At 38.4% G+C, this 16,181-nt stretch overlaps 3 protein-coding genes across 5 annotated transcripts in view; 1 reads left to right on the forward strand and 2 right to left on the reverse strand.

Moving 5' to 3' along the window:
- Window positions 1-1,606: 1,606 nt before the first annotated feature.
- LOC125900285 (F-box only protein 47-like) lies at window positions 1,607-7,568 on the forward strand. The gene is made up of 11 exons (XM_049595197.1): window positions 1,607-1,684; window positions 1,944-2,140; window positions 2,515-2,676; window positions 2,839-2,915; window positions 3,081-3,155; window positions 3,379-3,487; window positions 3,885-4,058; window positions 4,535-4,684; window positions 4,790-4,932; window positions 5,817-5,976; window positions 7,315-7,568. Exons 2-11 carry the CDS (start codon window positions 1,957-1,959, stop codon window positions 7,419-7,421), a joined length of 1,341 nt encoding a protein of 446 aa, XP_049451154.1. The 5' UTR covers window positions 1,607-1,684; window positions 1,944-1,956; the 3' UTR covers window positions 7,422-7,568.
- Window positions 7,569-7,953: 385 nt separating this feature from the next.
- Window positions 7,954-11,446, reverse strand: LOC125900288 (ADP-ribosylation factor-like protein 6). Of its 2 annotated transcripts, XM_049595203.1 has the most exons (8): window positions 11,232-11,446; window positions 10,979-11,029; window positions 10,783-10,844; window positions 10,616-10,684; window positions 10,434-10,528; window positions 9,733-9,862; window positions 9,038-9,093; window positions 7,954-8,459 (listed from the first exon to the last, which is right to left on the reverse strand). In XM_049595203.1, exons 1-8 carry the CDS (start codon window positions 11,352-11,354, stop codon window positions 8,434-8,436), a joined length of 612 nt encoding a protein of 203 aa, XP_049451160.1. In that variant the 5' UTR covers window positions 11,355-11,446; the 3' UTR covers window positions 7,954-8,433. The 2 variants fall into 2 exon arrangements, with proteins under 2 accessions (XP_049451160.1, XP_049451162.1); XM_049595205.1 differs by lacking the exon at window positions 10,979-11,029.
- A 1,691-nt stretch (window positions 11,447-13,137) lies between these two features.
- The window catches only part of LOC125900283 (ephrin type-A receptor 6-like), a 231,306-nt gene continuing 228,262 nt past the window's right edge, over window positions 13,138-16,181 (reverse strand). The window contains exon 17 of one of the 2 annotated variants that reach the window (XM_049595194.1): window positions 13,138-15,446. In XM_049595194.1, the coding sequence (XP_049451151.1) occupies window positions 15,332-15,446 (115 nt within the window). In that variant the 3' untranslated portion in view covers window positions 13,138-15,331. The remainder of the gene's footprint in view (window positions 15,447-16,181) is intronic. The other variant, XM_049595193.1, reaches the window with a different exon arrangement.

Below are 16,181 nucleotides of genomic sequence, written 5' to 3' on the forward strand. Positions count from 1 at the left end.
GATATACACAGCATCATCAAAATATAGTCAAACTGGCCTATCTTAAAGGCCCTGTTGCTCATCCTAGCCAATCTTTTCTCAGGTTCAGGTTGGGTGGAGAGATTATTCGAGTCATGTGAGGTCACCAAACTATCTGAACTAATAGCAAAGAAAAAGTTAGACTTCACCTGCCCTTACAGATGAGTGACAGTCATCACTAGTCAGCCATCACATTTAAAAACACCTGTGTGGGTGTAGCATAGGGCCTTTAAAATAACTGATTGGGCAGTAAATCAAATAAAGAGCAATCTGTTGCTGCTGGATTACTATTTGATATTTGAGAAAAATATGTATTTGGACTATAGCTGCTTGACTAGAGGTGGTTGAAAAAAACTGATAGAGCACAGTGTCACAATATTTCGCATGGCAATACTGTATCAATACATGGACACCAAGTATCAGTTTTTTTCCATTATAAAAATGAATAATATTGCACACATGAATTTAACTTTTGGTAGCCTACTAGAACAATACAATCAATAGCTTTTTCAGTGCACTAGATACATTTTGTTGCCATAAAAATGTTGAAGCGAGATGAACAGACTGAAAACTATTAGATAAAACAGATGTTGCCATTTTTCCCCCCAAAATTTGCAGTTAAAATGGTCATAAATCCCAATATGATGCAATTTCAGCGTATCACAAAACATTTAAAATCGCAGTAATATTGTTTCTTGACTTAAGTATCATGATAATACCATATGGTGAGGCTTCAGGTGATTCCCACCCATACAAGATGATTCGTTGAGCTACAGAAAATAATCACTAACTATTTTGATAATTGATGAATCGTTAAGTATGTAATTTTTCAGAAATTGTTATTTTCAGCCTCTTAAATATTGAGATTTTGCCTTTTTTTCTGTTTATGTCATATTACACTGAATATTTTTTATTTATTTTGGATTGACAAAACAAGACATCACCTTGGACTACTTTGGGAAATTGGAATGGACATTGTCACTATTGTCTTAAAACCATTTTATAAACCAAAAAGTGAATCAGATAATACAGAAAATAATCAGAAGATTCATGATAATGAAAATAATCGTTAGTTGTAGCCCTGGATAAGACCATATCAGTTTACACAAAATGATTTAGTGACCTTATGAACAGAAAATAAGAAAAAGAAAAAGATGGGATATATGCTACTGTACCAATATTAATATAATGCAGCATATTGGGGGAAACCATTTAATTTCAATCTCCTACATTTATCTGACTGCTTCAGTTACACATTATTTAGCAATTTCTATATTTTTCCACCAGTCTCTTTAATGGAGCTCATTAAATATTGCTGCATGTAGTATTACTATTGTTATATTAAATTATATTACTTACCGCTATCAGACACTTCACACAGTATTTTTTCTTTTTGCTACTTTTGCTTCAGCCTCACTGGTAATACTTGCTTTTAACGTTACTTGAAAGACATTTTGGATACTTTACCTTATTTGATTTGAAGTTAATAAAACATTTACGACTGCTTACCCGAATATGCGTCCTCAAAGCCACCTCCTCATTTAGAGACTTCCTTTACTGTCAATAAAGTTACTTATTTCGCGCCGTTGTCTTATTTACTTTAACCGTGACAGCTAGCATACAGCAAACTTAGCTACCTGTCGACATTACTGAGTTAATAGCTTTGGTAAGATAATTAACTGCTTTAATGTTATTTTTTATTACTATTATAATATATATCACTGTGTAACTACTGTACATAAACCTTAAAGTTAACGAAACCAAACTATGTTAAATTGTCAGGAGTTGAATTCAGTAGTCTAGCTAGCTAGGTTACCTAGTTTTACTAATTAGCATAGCTGCTACTCCTGTGACACCATGATAATTAGCTAACTTTAGAGTTTCTTTTATTTTGAAGTCAGTTTTCCTTATCTTGTTTAATATAGTTAATTCGGCGTTATGGTAAGGAAAGCCTCCAGAGGTGTTAGAAAGTACAAACTAAAACACAAACCCCGCAAGAGGACTCATCATCAGCCCCGTCCAACCAGGACCATCATGACCCGCAGCCAGGCTAACATCCGCGGCAGCTTCTTCGACAGGCTCCCGGCAGAGGTGTTCGACATGATCCTGGAGAAACTGTCTGGTAGGTACAACTTGTTTTAACATAACCTGTGAAATACATGTCCTTCAGAGTGACACTGAAACTTTTATATTTTTTGCCGACTAAGTCCTGTAGTATCTGAGCTAAATTTGTTGGTGATAGAAGAAGAAAATGATTTAATTAAAATCCTGATATTTTGTACAGCACTTGGTTTACAGTTTTTGCATGTGTGTACCCAAATTATGTCGATTTCTTCAAGTTAACCACGACTTTAGGACACTTTTAGACAATCCAGTAAATAAATCAATGCCTTTTGGTCCTTGTATTTTAAAATCAGTTTATAGAAAAGTATTGTAAGTGGGAATTGATATTTCAATACCGCACATGTATGAGATGAAAATGTGTGTGTTTGTCAGTGATGGAGCTCAGTGTGTTCAGCATGGTGTCCAAGGACATTACTAAATACATTGTGGACCACATCTCCACTCTCGCCTGGAAGAATAAAAGGATCATTCAAAACTTTCACAACTCCACCTGCATTGAACAGAGATGCACTGTTGGACACTACAGAGACTTGGGTGAGTAGCAATGTTTATGTAGCTTATTTTGTGTAACACTTCTCCTGACTGAGAAATAACTAACAACCTGTTGAGTAGTAGTAGGGATAAGCTACTCTGTCAGGGTAAGGGATAGGAAAATTTGGTGTTTTTTTAATTTGATAATGTGCTTTTGTGTCTCAGGATTGTTGTTCAAGAGATGCACCCTGTTGCTACCAACAAAGGACAGGTTGAAGTTTATCTTTTGCAGGTTGTCAGAGGTAAGAAAAGGAGAGATGAGAGGACAAGCAAGGTTAGATTATGTGATATATTAAAGGTCACGTAAGAAAAAAATGACAAAACTAAATATTCAGCCACCTTATATAGCGATCATAACCTATGCTAGTGATGGGGCAAAATAAAGTTGTCAGACGGATGTGTTTCAGATCCCCTGCTTCCTGTTTGGGCAGTGTTTGGAACCAGACTGCATTGGCTTCGACTGCTACGGAGTCTTCCTCCAGGTGAGCAGAAATACAGAATATTGTGCAATAAACAAAAACTTGGATGTTTCACGAAAACCAGTTACAGCTAAGGGTGGATAAACTCCGGGTAAAAACACTGAATATAGATGGTTGAAAAACCTTCTAGTGTCCCATCCCATTGCCTGAAAGCATTTTAGCAGAGAGATATGACTCTTTTCTGCTTTTGTAAATGTTGAGGTGTGTTGTGATGAACACTGTACAGGCACTGATCGCAGGGTGGGATGAGCTGGAGTGCCACAGAGTGTTCAACTTCTTGTGTGACCTCACAAATCTGATGCCAAAAATAGATGCAGTCATCACTGGAAAACCAGGTGCGTGTCTCAGTGTCAGGAAGTGAGAATGTTGCTGAATATATAACAGACCATTACTGAAGATATTATTCTTTCTACTACAGTGGCAATTATTACATATTTTAAATCATTCGGTTAGCTTTTTTTAGTAGGATTAAACAATCCTGGTGAAAACTGGTGAGGTCTGCATTGCATTTTAGTTATCCATCTCAGTTTCCCTGGGTCAGAGCCGTGGCGTTGGGTGTAGCAGCATGCATGGGTCTCTGAACTGTTTTAAATCTAAATGATAACAAAAATTGCATTGATGGATAAAATGGGATCCACTGACTAATGGACTTTTTATTAACTCTGGCCTTTTCCTTCTCAGCCTTATGAAAATCGTACAAAAATACATCTGTCTTCATGCATTTGTTCTCAGGGGTGAGGTGTTACCAAAAGCTGCAGCTCCGTCTTTACTGCCGCAGAGTTCTGTTGGACCCGTGGCTGAACCAGCCTGATTGCCAGTTCTGGCTAATGCAGCTCCTGAAGCCTTGGCCCATGGTCAGCCAGGCACAGTTACTGTTCATGCTGTATGGACCCCTGCTGCCTGAGGGTAAGATTAGTTTCATATTCACAGTTAATTAAAACAATCAGTGAGTGAGGTTTGACTTTATGAGATACAGGATCAGACTGTAATCCTCCTTGGCTACTGTGAGCACTGTGCAATATAGAAAAAAATTGCAGCAAATCATAGATTAGTGGTGAGTTTTGTCCTGAAGTGATTTGCTTTCTGCTCCAGATTTCTCACCAGTGATAAAAAGACTGCCACCTCTCTGCTGTGGTCGATGAATATACTGAAATGTGTTGAGATATAATTACAAATGTACAATGTAAGGTTTGAACAACAATAGTTAAGGGAAATTAAATTTTATTATGAGATCCAATTAAATCCCCTATAGTGTAGGCCTGGGTAGCTTGCTCTGGTGTTGGAAAACTTGGCTTGTCTCCTATGCAGCTTGTCTGTTTTTTTCTTTTGTGATGTGGTATTATATTAAACAGGTAATGTGTGAGGTTCTCTCCTCCATGCAGGCACTCTTGGCTTGCAGGATCTGGTGGAGAGGGGGCTTCCTCGCAGTGCTCTGTGGGACCTGGCCAGAGCCATCCTTATGCTTTTCGGACAACTAGAAGTCAAAAGCCAGACCACCTATCCACTGCTGACAATCTTGGAAGAGCTCTTTGGTAACATTCCTCAGTGGTCCTCAAATGTTTTCATGTCACAGATAGACGCAAATTAGGATAAAGACATGTAACTGACTCGGTTGTCCTCATCATCACCATCTCCAGTTGTTCCTCAGCCATGGCATGTGGAGAGTGTGGCTCGTCTGTTGGTGCTGTGTGGCAGCAAGCTCTGCTACAGTGTTCTGGCCAGCAAGGCCATCAATGGACAACTCCCTGAGATCTGCAGACTCATCGTGTTCATCATACTGGTGAGAATACTTGTTATTTTATAATCAGATTAAAGATCGATTAAAGAAATTAGCTTCATGTTAAGTGTCATTTATGGTTAATCTGAAATGTTGGACCTGCACACTTGCCACAAAAGTTTAATAAGGACAGTGTTTTGATCCTTTTTGTATCTTGGTGAGGTCATAATGTTTGAAAAGTGGAACCAAATCTATATTTATACATAATACACACCAATAAGCTGACAAGCTGATGGCAGGTGTAGTTAACCATCCAGAAAAACAGTAATACAAAAGCCACACCTCATAATATCAAGCATTAGTTTATAAAACATATCAAAAAGTTTTGTCTTTGTTGACACTGTTAATTGATAGCCGTGCACCTACATGATGTGCGTGTAATTACTGTCCTTCAGACCGGTATATTGGGCCATTATTGGCTTTTAATTGAGAATCAGAAATTGGCCAACATTTTCCATTTCATCACATGATGAAATGAAATGATGAAGTGTGCATCCAGGAACAGCTTGAGGCAGACAGTAAAATGAGTCATCGTCTATTGTTTTGCCCTGGTCATTGTGACTCATTTTGCCATTTCTCCTCACTGCTGTTCAGGGTCAGGGGGCTGCAGTCTGACCCAGCATGCACTAGGAAGGCGACAGGGACATAGGTCGCTCTTGTATTGCAACAGTCTCAATTTACCTAACTGTCATCTGTCGGCTAAAGACACTTGTGCTGTTGATAGTGCTAAGGTTGATAGTCATTCTGTTACTCCCTCGTAGATTGCCATAGCAGTTTTGATTCAAACTTGTGCACAATACCAGGACCTTGAAACTAACACACCGTCAAAGCTATAACAACATTTTTGCTGTGAAAAGGCACATTGGTTCAGTTTACTTCATCCTCAGGTGTGTGAGAAGGACGGCTATCACATGTCCTGGGCGGTGAAGTTGGTGCAGCAGATCTGCAAGGTCTTCAGCACGGCTCCTGAAAGGTTCAGCTTCATCCACCACCTGGAGAACATGTTTGCAGAGGTCACCCGGGAGTTTTTTGAGTCCTCTGTGACAGGTGAGGTGGGACAGCTTCCTGAAATGTGTATATTTGATTTCATTTTTTAATCCACAGCAAAAAATAATCTTAAATAAATATAACTGTATGGAAAATGGTTCCTTGCATTACTATACATTACTATACTAATGTGATGTTGCAGTTATAAAAGTATAAAGAAACAATAACCGCAGCATGAAGATGGTGGCCAAAAATTTACAGATGCTGAAATGTACAATCATCAATAAATATACATAGTTGAGTGCTAGTTTGGAAGATGATCATAACTTCAGTTTGGAGCAGCTTGTTTTAGAGGTCTGTGTGTTGATGGGTGGCTGTGAATGTGTGTGACAGCTCACACAGACGGATTTCACTGGGAGTTTTTGACATGTATTTTATTGTAGATATTTTCAGCTTCTCTTTTTGTCTTAACTTAACCTAGAGCAAACCTTCATTTGTGCGCCTCTGATTACATCCCCTCTCAAATTTTTGAGCCTATTATATCGGCACAAAGCAGCAGCCTCCGTGGCTGAAAATTAAACCAACATGGAATTGTAAACATGTTTACAGCCTGGTACCTTGCTAATTTAATTTTAGTCGCTAAGAAGACTCTAAGGGCGGGCCACTTTGATTGATGCTGATGCTGATGCCGATATTGTCCTCAGCTTCTCAGGTAGATCCCTCATTTCTGACTTCAAAAAACCAAGATGGTGACGGCCAATATGCCGAACTTAATGCTTTAAAACGTGAGTTCACAAACCAATGGGTGACATCGCTGTAGCTACGTCCATGATTTTTACAGTCTGTGATTATCTCATGCTAATGGACAATTCTGGAGTGGTGCATTTCTTATGTTATTTACCTCTCTGCTAATGTGAATATAAGAAAAAGCAGCCTGTGCTCTGCCATAAAGCATACTAAATGAGTTTTGGGGAATTGCCAGTTAAAAACAAAAAAGTGGAGTGATTTTAGACTGCATGAGTGGAGACTGAAATTTGCCACTCAGCTCACATGCATTCATTCCCTATACCTTTGGTTGTCAACCTCTGTGGCTCATGACCCTTTAAGCCCCCCTCATTATAGGCTTCATGGGTCTATTAGCAGTGAACACTTCAACCAGCGAGTGAGATAGTTTCATTTTATTAGCTTTTAAACTGAAGTAGATTCGAGAAATGCTGGAAAAAAACAAACAATTTTACATGGTAGAAATGTTTGTTCTTTGTTTTGATGTATCTTAGATTTATCTTGCAGCTCCTAGAGATTGGGAATCACTGCTGAGACAGAATACCTCCACTGTTCCTCAGATTCAAATTAAAAGTGATATAAAAAGTCATTAATTCATACATCATCTGCTCTCAGGGAACCCTCTTGAGAACAGGGAGACTTTCCAAACCCTGTGTATCCTCCTGGACTCCAGCGCTCGCTTCCACACCAAATTCCTCCACATGTTCCTCATACAGGGATGATGCAGATCAAAAGTGACCAGAGGAAGCGTTGGGGAAGAGACAAACATCGGTAATTCACAAAAGAAGTGAATAAGAGTGAGTGATGGACCTTTATGACAGTAAGACTTGAACATGGGCAGTGTTATAATGAATGTTCAGAGAACTCTAAGGAAGAATTTGGTTTACAGTTCACTATATGCTATAAACAACACTGCATTTTTTTGTTTGGAAATAGAGCTGTTTAATTATTTTGGCCAGAGAGTGTGCTTATTTATACAGATTTTATATTTATTCCAGAGTTGTAAAATCTTGTTCTTTGTAATGTTTGTAATCTGTATTTAATATTTATTCATTAAAAGTAGCAATATTTATTAACATTATTTAATATTTATTCACATTGAACCTCTCTGTAAATATAGTTGTGATACAATGATTACATTGTTTTTGAATAATTTAATAAATTGGTATTTAGAATTTTTATTCATCTTTATTTTAGGTTTTTGAGGCAGCTTTTTTTGGCTGCCTTTTAAAAAACAACAACAGAAACAAAGTACACGCTCAGCAAATAACAAGCTTTTATTATCGTCCAGGCAATACAACAGCCAGCACTGACAGCATTTTCTAAAAAAAAAAAAAAGTTCAGTTGATGAAATTTGTTAAATACATCTTGGCATAAAAAAGCAGCTTCACATAAAAATGTTTAAATATGACTGTATACTGAAACAATATTAAGCACATTTCCGGTATGTTATTCAGACTGTATTCTCATCGATGTCAGTAATGAATTATAACATAGGTAGTAGCTGCTTTAAATAATCATTTTACAGAGTGGTTGCTCATAAATTGTACTAATGGCAGGAGTTTGTTTTATCAAAGACATTGTGTCAAAGTCGTAGCGTGCACAGGAAGTACTAGGTCATTTAACATTGACGTTTAAGGCCTACAACATCAAGTGTGATGAATACTCCAGGTGGTAAATGAGATCCGGTTACCACACCCACATCGCGTCCATGGTCACAGGCATTTCAGTCGTTCATGTGCTCATTGTTTTGATATGATCTGACAGGAGAAAAAGATGAAAATTAGATTTTTATTTTAATGAAATGTGGTGCTTTTTTTTTTAGTAAACAACTGATTTGGAGGGTTTGGATACAAACAAAGACTTCTACGGAATTCAAAACCACATCTGATCTTGGCATTTTTGCATAAATACAACAGATTTTGAGTGGGTTCGATCAGGAAATATACACATCACAAGAGTTACATTCAAGTGGGACAAGGGGAGGTCTACAATAAACACGAAGGACCCATTTGGATGGGATTTATTTCAGTAGGGGAAATTTTAATATTGCATAATTTTTCTCTTTATAGTGTTAATTCCAGTTACAAATACCTCTTGTTTTTGTTAATGCAAATTTGGCCTAGCATAACTATAATCCCATCCAGAGAGATACTGAGATACAGTTGACCACCTAAATCACTTTACATGTTGACATAATAATACTTACTGTGCAATTTGTTCTATGGATATAAAGAAATACATGTCTTAATACAGACAGCACTTGAATATTAACATTGAAATTCTTTTGGCCCAGTATAACAGGGTTATTAGAAATATTACTGAATACACACATTACCTTGTAGCCAGTCCAGCCCTTCCTGTAGGCCCTCTCCCTTAATAGCATTGCTGGCACTGAAAAAAAACAAGGCGATGTCGAGAAGTTAATCTCCCCGTGGCACACATTCACTTTCTCATGACTTTTCGTGGATCCTTGAAGTTCAAAGCTGTCTTGCTCTTAATCCATCTGCCTTCCATCTGTCTAATGAGTAAACAGGGTGGTAAACATGTACATAAACTAACGGGGCTTTCGAACAACCATGCCTCCTAACAATGTTTAACCTGAGCCACAGAAACAGACAAACAAGCTGTTGGAAAGAGGCCAAGGAAGTAGGTGGTGGGTAAACAATGCCTCTTCACTTTGTTGTATCAGTTAAAGACTTTAAGCTGTCACATTGGAAGCACAAAATGTTGCGGAGGGGGAAGCAGCAAGGCTCGGCTCACTTCTGCCAGTTTAATCCAAGTGCACTTCCTTCTAGACTGCCAAACAGTACCATGATTCAGTAGTACTCAACAATGTCTTTGGAGGTGGCCTTCGCTTACAGTCCTATCATCAGGGTGAATGTTTTACAATATTGCAGCCATGTGATTGTCACAGCCTCCTTGTAGGACTGTATGTGTGACCCGAGCACTTGAAGGATAACTGATTAACTAAATATTGGTTTGGAATGACAGTGTGCAGCCCGTTTGGAAAAAAAAAGACAAATAATTTACCAGATGTGCCAGGGTTTGTCTTTGATGTTCTCCAAACACAACATCTGTGAGACCTTGACTGAAGACATGGCATCCCGTAGATCCGTCTTGTTAGCAAAAAACAATACTGGCATCTTTTTGTTGCGGATATCTGGATAATAAGACAAGGAGACCAATGAATTACAGGCCCAGAGGAAGATAAAATAAACTTTATGTGTTTTAAATGTGATTTTAGGAAGACTAAAAGTAGCTGTTTTCATTCAACCAAAGTTGACACCCAATGACTTCAAGGATTTCTTTAGACATTTTGTTTTCTATATTTGCGCTCTTTCTATTTGCACCCTTCCCACTTTGTGCTGCAACTACTGCACACCAGTTTCCCACAGGATAAATAAAGCTTTAAGTCATCTTCATAGTTTTTTCTTGAAGGTATGCTGGCCATTGAAATTAACTTATGTAGCATTTTACTGGACTTCAATCACAAAAATACTTAGCTATATGCCACATTGTTTGACATGCCGAATCCAGACAATGAGGACACTAACAACTGAATCTCAGGACACTGCTAATAGTAATATTAAAAGGCACAAGTTTATTAAAACGGCATAATTTCTGTCACAGATTACACAATATGAACCCTGAACCATGCCTGATAGCATGATTCATACAGTATATGGCAATTACACTCTACTGGAAAAACACTTCCTGTACTGTCTTTATACCTTCGTGATTGAGAAGGGTATCCAGCTCCTCTTTGGCAACAACCATTCTCAGTTTGTCACCGCTGTCAATGACAAATATGATGGCATGGCTCTCTCTGAGGAGGAGAAGAGAAGATGCTATAATTGCCACAGAGTCTTGTCGCTGCAGCAAATATTTGACGAGCACGTTGTGTGTTACATACTTGTAGTAATGCTCCCATAGATTTCTATATCTGCTCTGCCCAGACATATCAAACACTGTAAAAGATAAGCTGCATGAAGAGAAACAGAGAGAGAATAGCTTAGAATGATACTTATTGGTGCATTAAAAACAAATAAATACACATTATGAATGTCTATAAATTTCTACCTTGAACTCTTGAACTTTTCAATGTTGAAGCCAATTGTTGGGACTATTTCTTGTGCCTGTGTCTGCATCCACCCACACACACACACGAACACGCACAGAGACAGCCGCACAAACACAAACACACAGAAACAGACAAGTAATGGCAAAAGTATGTCAACAAGGGAATAATATAAGGAAAGTATGATATGGTCTTTACCTGACTAACATGTTTCCACTCCTCTGACAATGGGCCTAAATGATTCGAATGCTGAAAACAAGCAATCAGTGAATGATTGCAGTGAAATAAAGGAGATTTTGACAGGCCGTGTCACAAGATTTATCCCAAATAATTATGGTATGAGATTGTTTTTATGCATAACAAGTGTGTGTACCCAAATGGCAGACTATACAGTAAACGAAGGCCTCGATTATTCTAAGAAAATACTAAAGGCCCAGCTTTATGTACTTACATTAGACGGTTTGAGTTGGTTGATGATGGTAGTTTTGCCGCTGTTGTCCAGTCCCAAACACAAAACGTTGACCTCTTTCTTCCTCAGGCCGAGCCAGCCCGACAGTTTATCCAGCAGCCCCATTAGACTTAAGTAATGCTACACCATTTAAATTCTAACGCATCACCCCATAGATAGTCAGACCACTGGAAATTAAATATACTACATTTACATTTACAATTCCTCATGAAAGCAAAGAATGATGATAAACATAGCCGTGGATAGCGTGCTCCCAGCACTCCCTGTGAACAGTGTCACAAGCTGTGATGCCGCCTGGGCATCCCAGCTTGTGACAGGTAATCCTATTAAGGCGAATTAAGTTCTGTGAACCACCCAGTGACCTGATCATGGAGTGTGGAGCTTTCCAGGCACCCCATCCTGATGCATTTGATTTACTGTTGTAACACCTTTACCTTATCTTACTTTACCTTACATTAGCTTAATTAGAGCCACCGTCTGTCTGATCTGTGCTTTAATTCAAACAATCTGTGATAGTGTCACTGTAAATCTACAATTAATTAGAAATAACACATACACATTTGTAGCAGCAAAATAGGACTACAGGGTCATACATATTTTAAAATATGTTCACTTAAAGATACATACAGTACATACGAACATATTATAGTGTGTGCAACCATATATCTATTTTAAAAAAGGGATGTGGCAAACTCTCAGTGGGAAAATTACGATGTATCCAATCTGAAAATTCTACGTCTACTATTACTCTTTTTAATAATGATTTTAGGAGTTTAATTTGGACTTCTCACATGGCAGGTCTGAAGCTGGTCAGCGGTCCAACAGCTCCATCTTTTGGTTATCAGTTATGTGTACGACTTCATGTCAGGTTGAGGAGGTGGTAAAAGTCTGATATATTTCACAACAACAATAAAACAACAACACAAAATAAAAGCTTAATAAAGAGATGGCACTTACTCTGAAATTTGACTGAGGATTCTTTAATGGTGAGGTCTCCCCTAAATCAGTGGCTCCCAAACTTTTTCCTTAAAGAACCCCTTTTCTATCATTGAGTAAACTGACGGCCCCTGACTGACATATTTATAGATATTTCAAATTATATTCAATACATAACAATAACAGTACAGAACAACTAATAAACTGTACAGTTAACCCAAATAGCAAACCTAATAAATACAGGAAGTTTGTATAAAACCAATGATTTGGATGAATTTTGAGCAGATTATCTCCTGTAAATATTACATCATGAGTTTTATTGATATTTTAAGGAACTTTTTGTATGAGTTTGTGCATATAATTTTTACCACTAAATAGTCTGTTTTTTTGGACAAATTCAGTGTTTTCTTCTCTCTAGCCTTGGCCATTGCTCTAACTTTGCTTGTTGATTGACTGTGTACTTCTAAAATATCTTAATGTGTACTTTTATAAAGGAGGACGAGGCTGTTCAACAGCAAGTGAAGGCTTTGTGAGTATAGCTTGTGTTCAGGTTTTCACCTGTGAAGTTTTTTGTGTCTTAAATAATACTTTAAACTTGAAAAATAACAATTTGATGTAGTTTCTCTCAGAAAAATGAATAAAATGCTGAGATATAGGCCTGCTGTATATTTTGTGTTAAGAAGTTTTCTTACGAAGAAAGCCTCAGGACCCCCTGTGAAACTTTGGTGACCCCTAATAGAGGTTGTGACCCCCCAGGTTGGGAACCAGTGTCCTAAATTTAGCATTGAAAACAATGACATTTCACAGCCTAAAAGATAAAAGATAACATTTCTTCCTTTGAATTGCTGCTGTTTGGATTTTGACCTAAAAATGGAAACCAAATTAAATGAGCAGTCAACCACCAGAACTGTTCATCTTTATTTGCAAATAAATATTCGCTGTAACTGCCTCTTACAGTGTGCAAGATCTACAACATCTCTTTGGAAATTATAGAAAAATAAAATACAAGAATTATAAGTATACTTGTACTTTGTACAAAAGAACGTTCTAACATTGCTCAGCAGTAGAACATGCTAAACAAACAGCATCTGATATTCTCCTTTTTCTGTAGAGGGGTGGTGACCGGGAGCGTGTGTGTGCAAATATGTATGTGTGTGTTTGGATGTGTGCGTGCACCTTTGTTCTACTCCTGCAGGCCTGGATGCATAACTACATGTTGACCGAAAGGCACAGATCTCTGGATCCGGTTTGCCTTGGACATTAATCATCAAGCCCCAGTTTGTAAGGTAAACTGCAGCTGTAGAGGGGCGGGTGTTCTCCTGAATTATGGAATACAACTCAAACTAATGGCTAGGTCCTGTGACTGCACTGAAACTTATGAACCACTCTAAAGTGTTTCCGTCTTGCATGGTTAACGGACTGTAAGGCATTCTGTGTGTGTGTGCGAGTGTGTGGGTGCGTGTGTGTGTTTGTCACTGTTGATGTTAGGATGACACATGATGAGTTATGATGCTGCTGTTTATGTTTGTTCTCTCTCAGCTGTCCTTAGAGTCACTTCCTGTCTCTGTGGGACAGCTCTGTCCTGATCACACAATCCTACTGACTACTGCCTTTTCTCACCTGTTCCCATCCACCAGGTTTTAGCTACTTCTGCTGCCAACAATTCAGCTAACTAGTTATACTCTGCAGCGCTGCCTATTCACCACTAACTGACTTAGCACATGAAGAAAAATGGCGATTTTAATGGCATAATCTGACAACTTGACATCATCTACTGCGGATCCAACGGTTTCGTTTCACCTTACGTCTATGTACACTTGTTTCCCAAACTGCCACAAACGCCACAACTTTTACACGACCACAATGTATGAACAGACTGGAGTGAAATCCATCCAGTTACTGTGCACCTATATGGTGGATTATTCTGCTCTGACATCTTGGATCAACTCTGCCCCAGAAGTGCACTGTATTAGTGTGTGTGCAGGCAAAAAGAAAATAAAATGTATATGAAATCAGCTGATTCTGAAGAACCATATAAGTCCATGCCAAGTTTCCAGACAATATCAATCATCTCCTATCTATATCTAAGTTCTGTGAACATTCATATGTTAAGACAGTGGAGATTGTGTACTTTCAGGCAATGAATAACATTCACAATCCAAAATAAATCAGGCTTACCGCACAACTGTGAGTACACCAGTTGTTAAAAACTGTCAGAATAGACTTGTATGGTTGTTCATCTGAAGGCAACGGATCCAGTTCTGCAAGCTTATCGTGTGACAGTAAAAACAGGTGGATGGTGTAGTGTGAGCCTCATGTTTATGTGTCAACAAGAGTTCTCTCATGGTGCAATTCTTCATCTCTCTCTCGTCTGAGATACTGAGGTGACTGCATAATACCGTATTGCTGATTTGGATAAAAATCTTAAATAAATAAAACATCTTAAATAAGATCCAGATTTACTAGGGCTTTCACATACAGGACTGCACATATATAGATATTAGGTTATGATAATAATTATCGATTAATTGTCTATACACTTTTAAACATTCAACAAATCTCCGTAACTTGCTTCTCACTTCTTTCTTCAAGTATTAGCGTACCAGATTCTCTGGAGAGAGGGTAAACTAAAGCGATGCAAATAAAACCTTCATGATAAATTATCAAACTCCAAAATAAAAAATATTGAGGATACTTTTTTTCAAATACTTTTCGATTGCACACCCGATAGCAGCTACATGAGCACATAACTCGGAGCAGAAAAAGAAAAAGAGAAAAGAAGAGTCAAAAGATTCAGTAGATTACGTTTGCAAATCTACATCTCTAGATATTGTTGCTCCACACACAAAGTACTGCTGCTGCAACAAGGCATTACATTCCCCTAAGTGAGGGCCTGGGCCAGTCTTTAAAGTCTATCAGGCAGAGCCAGGTATTCTGGGTAAGGGGTGTATAGTAGGAAAGAGTCTGTTACTACTGGATGTGAGGGAGACCAGGGGGCAGTCTGCTGTGGTAGTCTGTCCAATGACCTCCTGTATGAGGGGTTAAGACTCAGGCACAGGCTGTATTGACTGTCTGTCCAACGGTCTAGACTTCACTTCCGTCTTGTCCATCTATCTGTCCGTCCCAGGTTGTGTTAAAGGGTGTCCTCATACATGGAAACCCTTTTCCTGTTCGTGCAGTAGCTGAAGGCGGAGGGTCTGTACGCTGCTGGTGATCCGCCTCTGGTGGCCGATCAGCTCCACCCCTATACGCCTCACATCTCTAGGCCGAGAGGTGAGACACAAAAACAGACAAACACAAACAACGCTTTAAAGCTTACTCGTGAGGACTTTACATTGACTTCACTTATTTCTAAGGTTTTTTCAGAGAGGCCCTTTGACATCTAGCCCCACTTCTATCCCCTTTGTGAGGCATCACAAATGAGGCAACATTTCTTGCAAAAGTAGATGTGGCTAAAATAGTGCAGGTTCTGACCTTGCTAACAGGACTTTTTACATGTTTACACATAAATGTACAGTTACTCTTCTGCTACATAGAGAAATGGATGCATCAGAAAACGCTATGGAGGTCTCTGTTCCATGTACATAGCTTTCCAGTAATCTGTTTTTACAGGCTTCTGATTGGCCAACTTCTTTGCGTGACTTTAAGGTTATGGTTATATTGCCACCTGTTGGAGATATTTTGTAACTGTGCGTGTACAGGTGTTTTTGTGAGGATGAAGGAGGGAAAAACCCTGTTATCAAAAATACCTGTGTACTAGTGGACTGGGCCTGGGTCGTGTTGGCAATGTTTACACTGTCTGGTAAAAGGCAGTGATGTTTTGAATACAAATATGCTATAAACTTTAATAATTATCCTCCCAGGATTCATGAAAATATCTTACTTAAAAGTACATTATTCATTTCAAAACCTTTCATGTATGTAAAAATATGTGCATGCTAAATTTATTTGAGAAACGTATCGGTCACAATGCAAACAAAACACACAAGTACAACC

Source organism: Epinephelus fuscoguttatus, linkage group LG13, assembly GCF_011397635.1.
Source record: "Epinephelus fuscoguttatus linkage group LG13, E.fuscoguttatus.final_Chr_v1".
NCBI lineage: Eukaryota > Metazoa > Chordata > Actinopteri > Perciformes > Serranidae > Epinephelus > Epinephelus fuscoguttatus.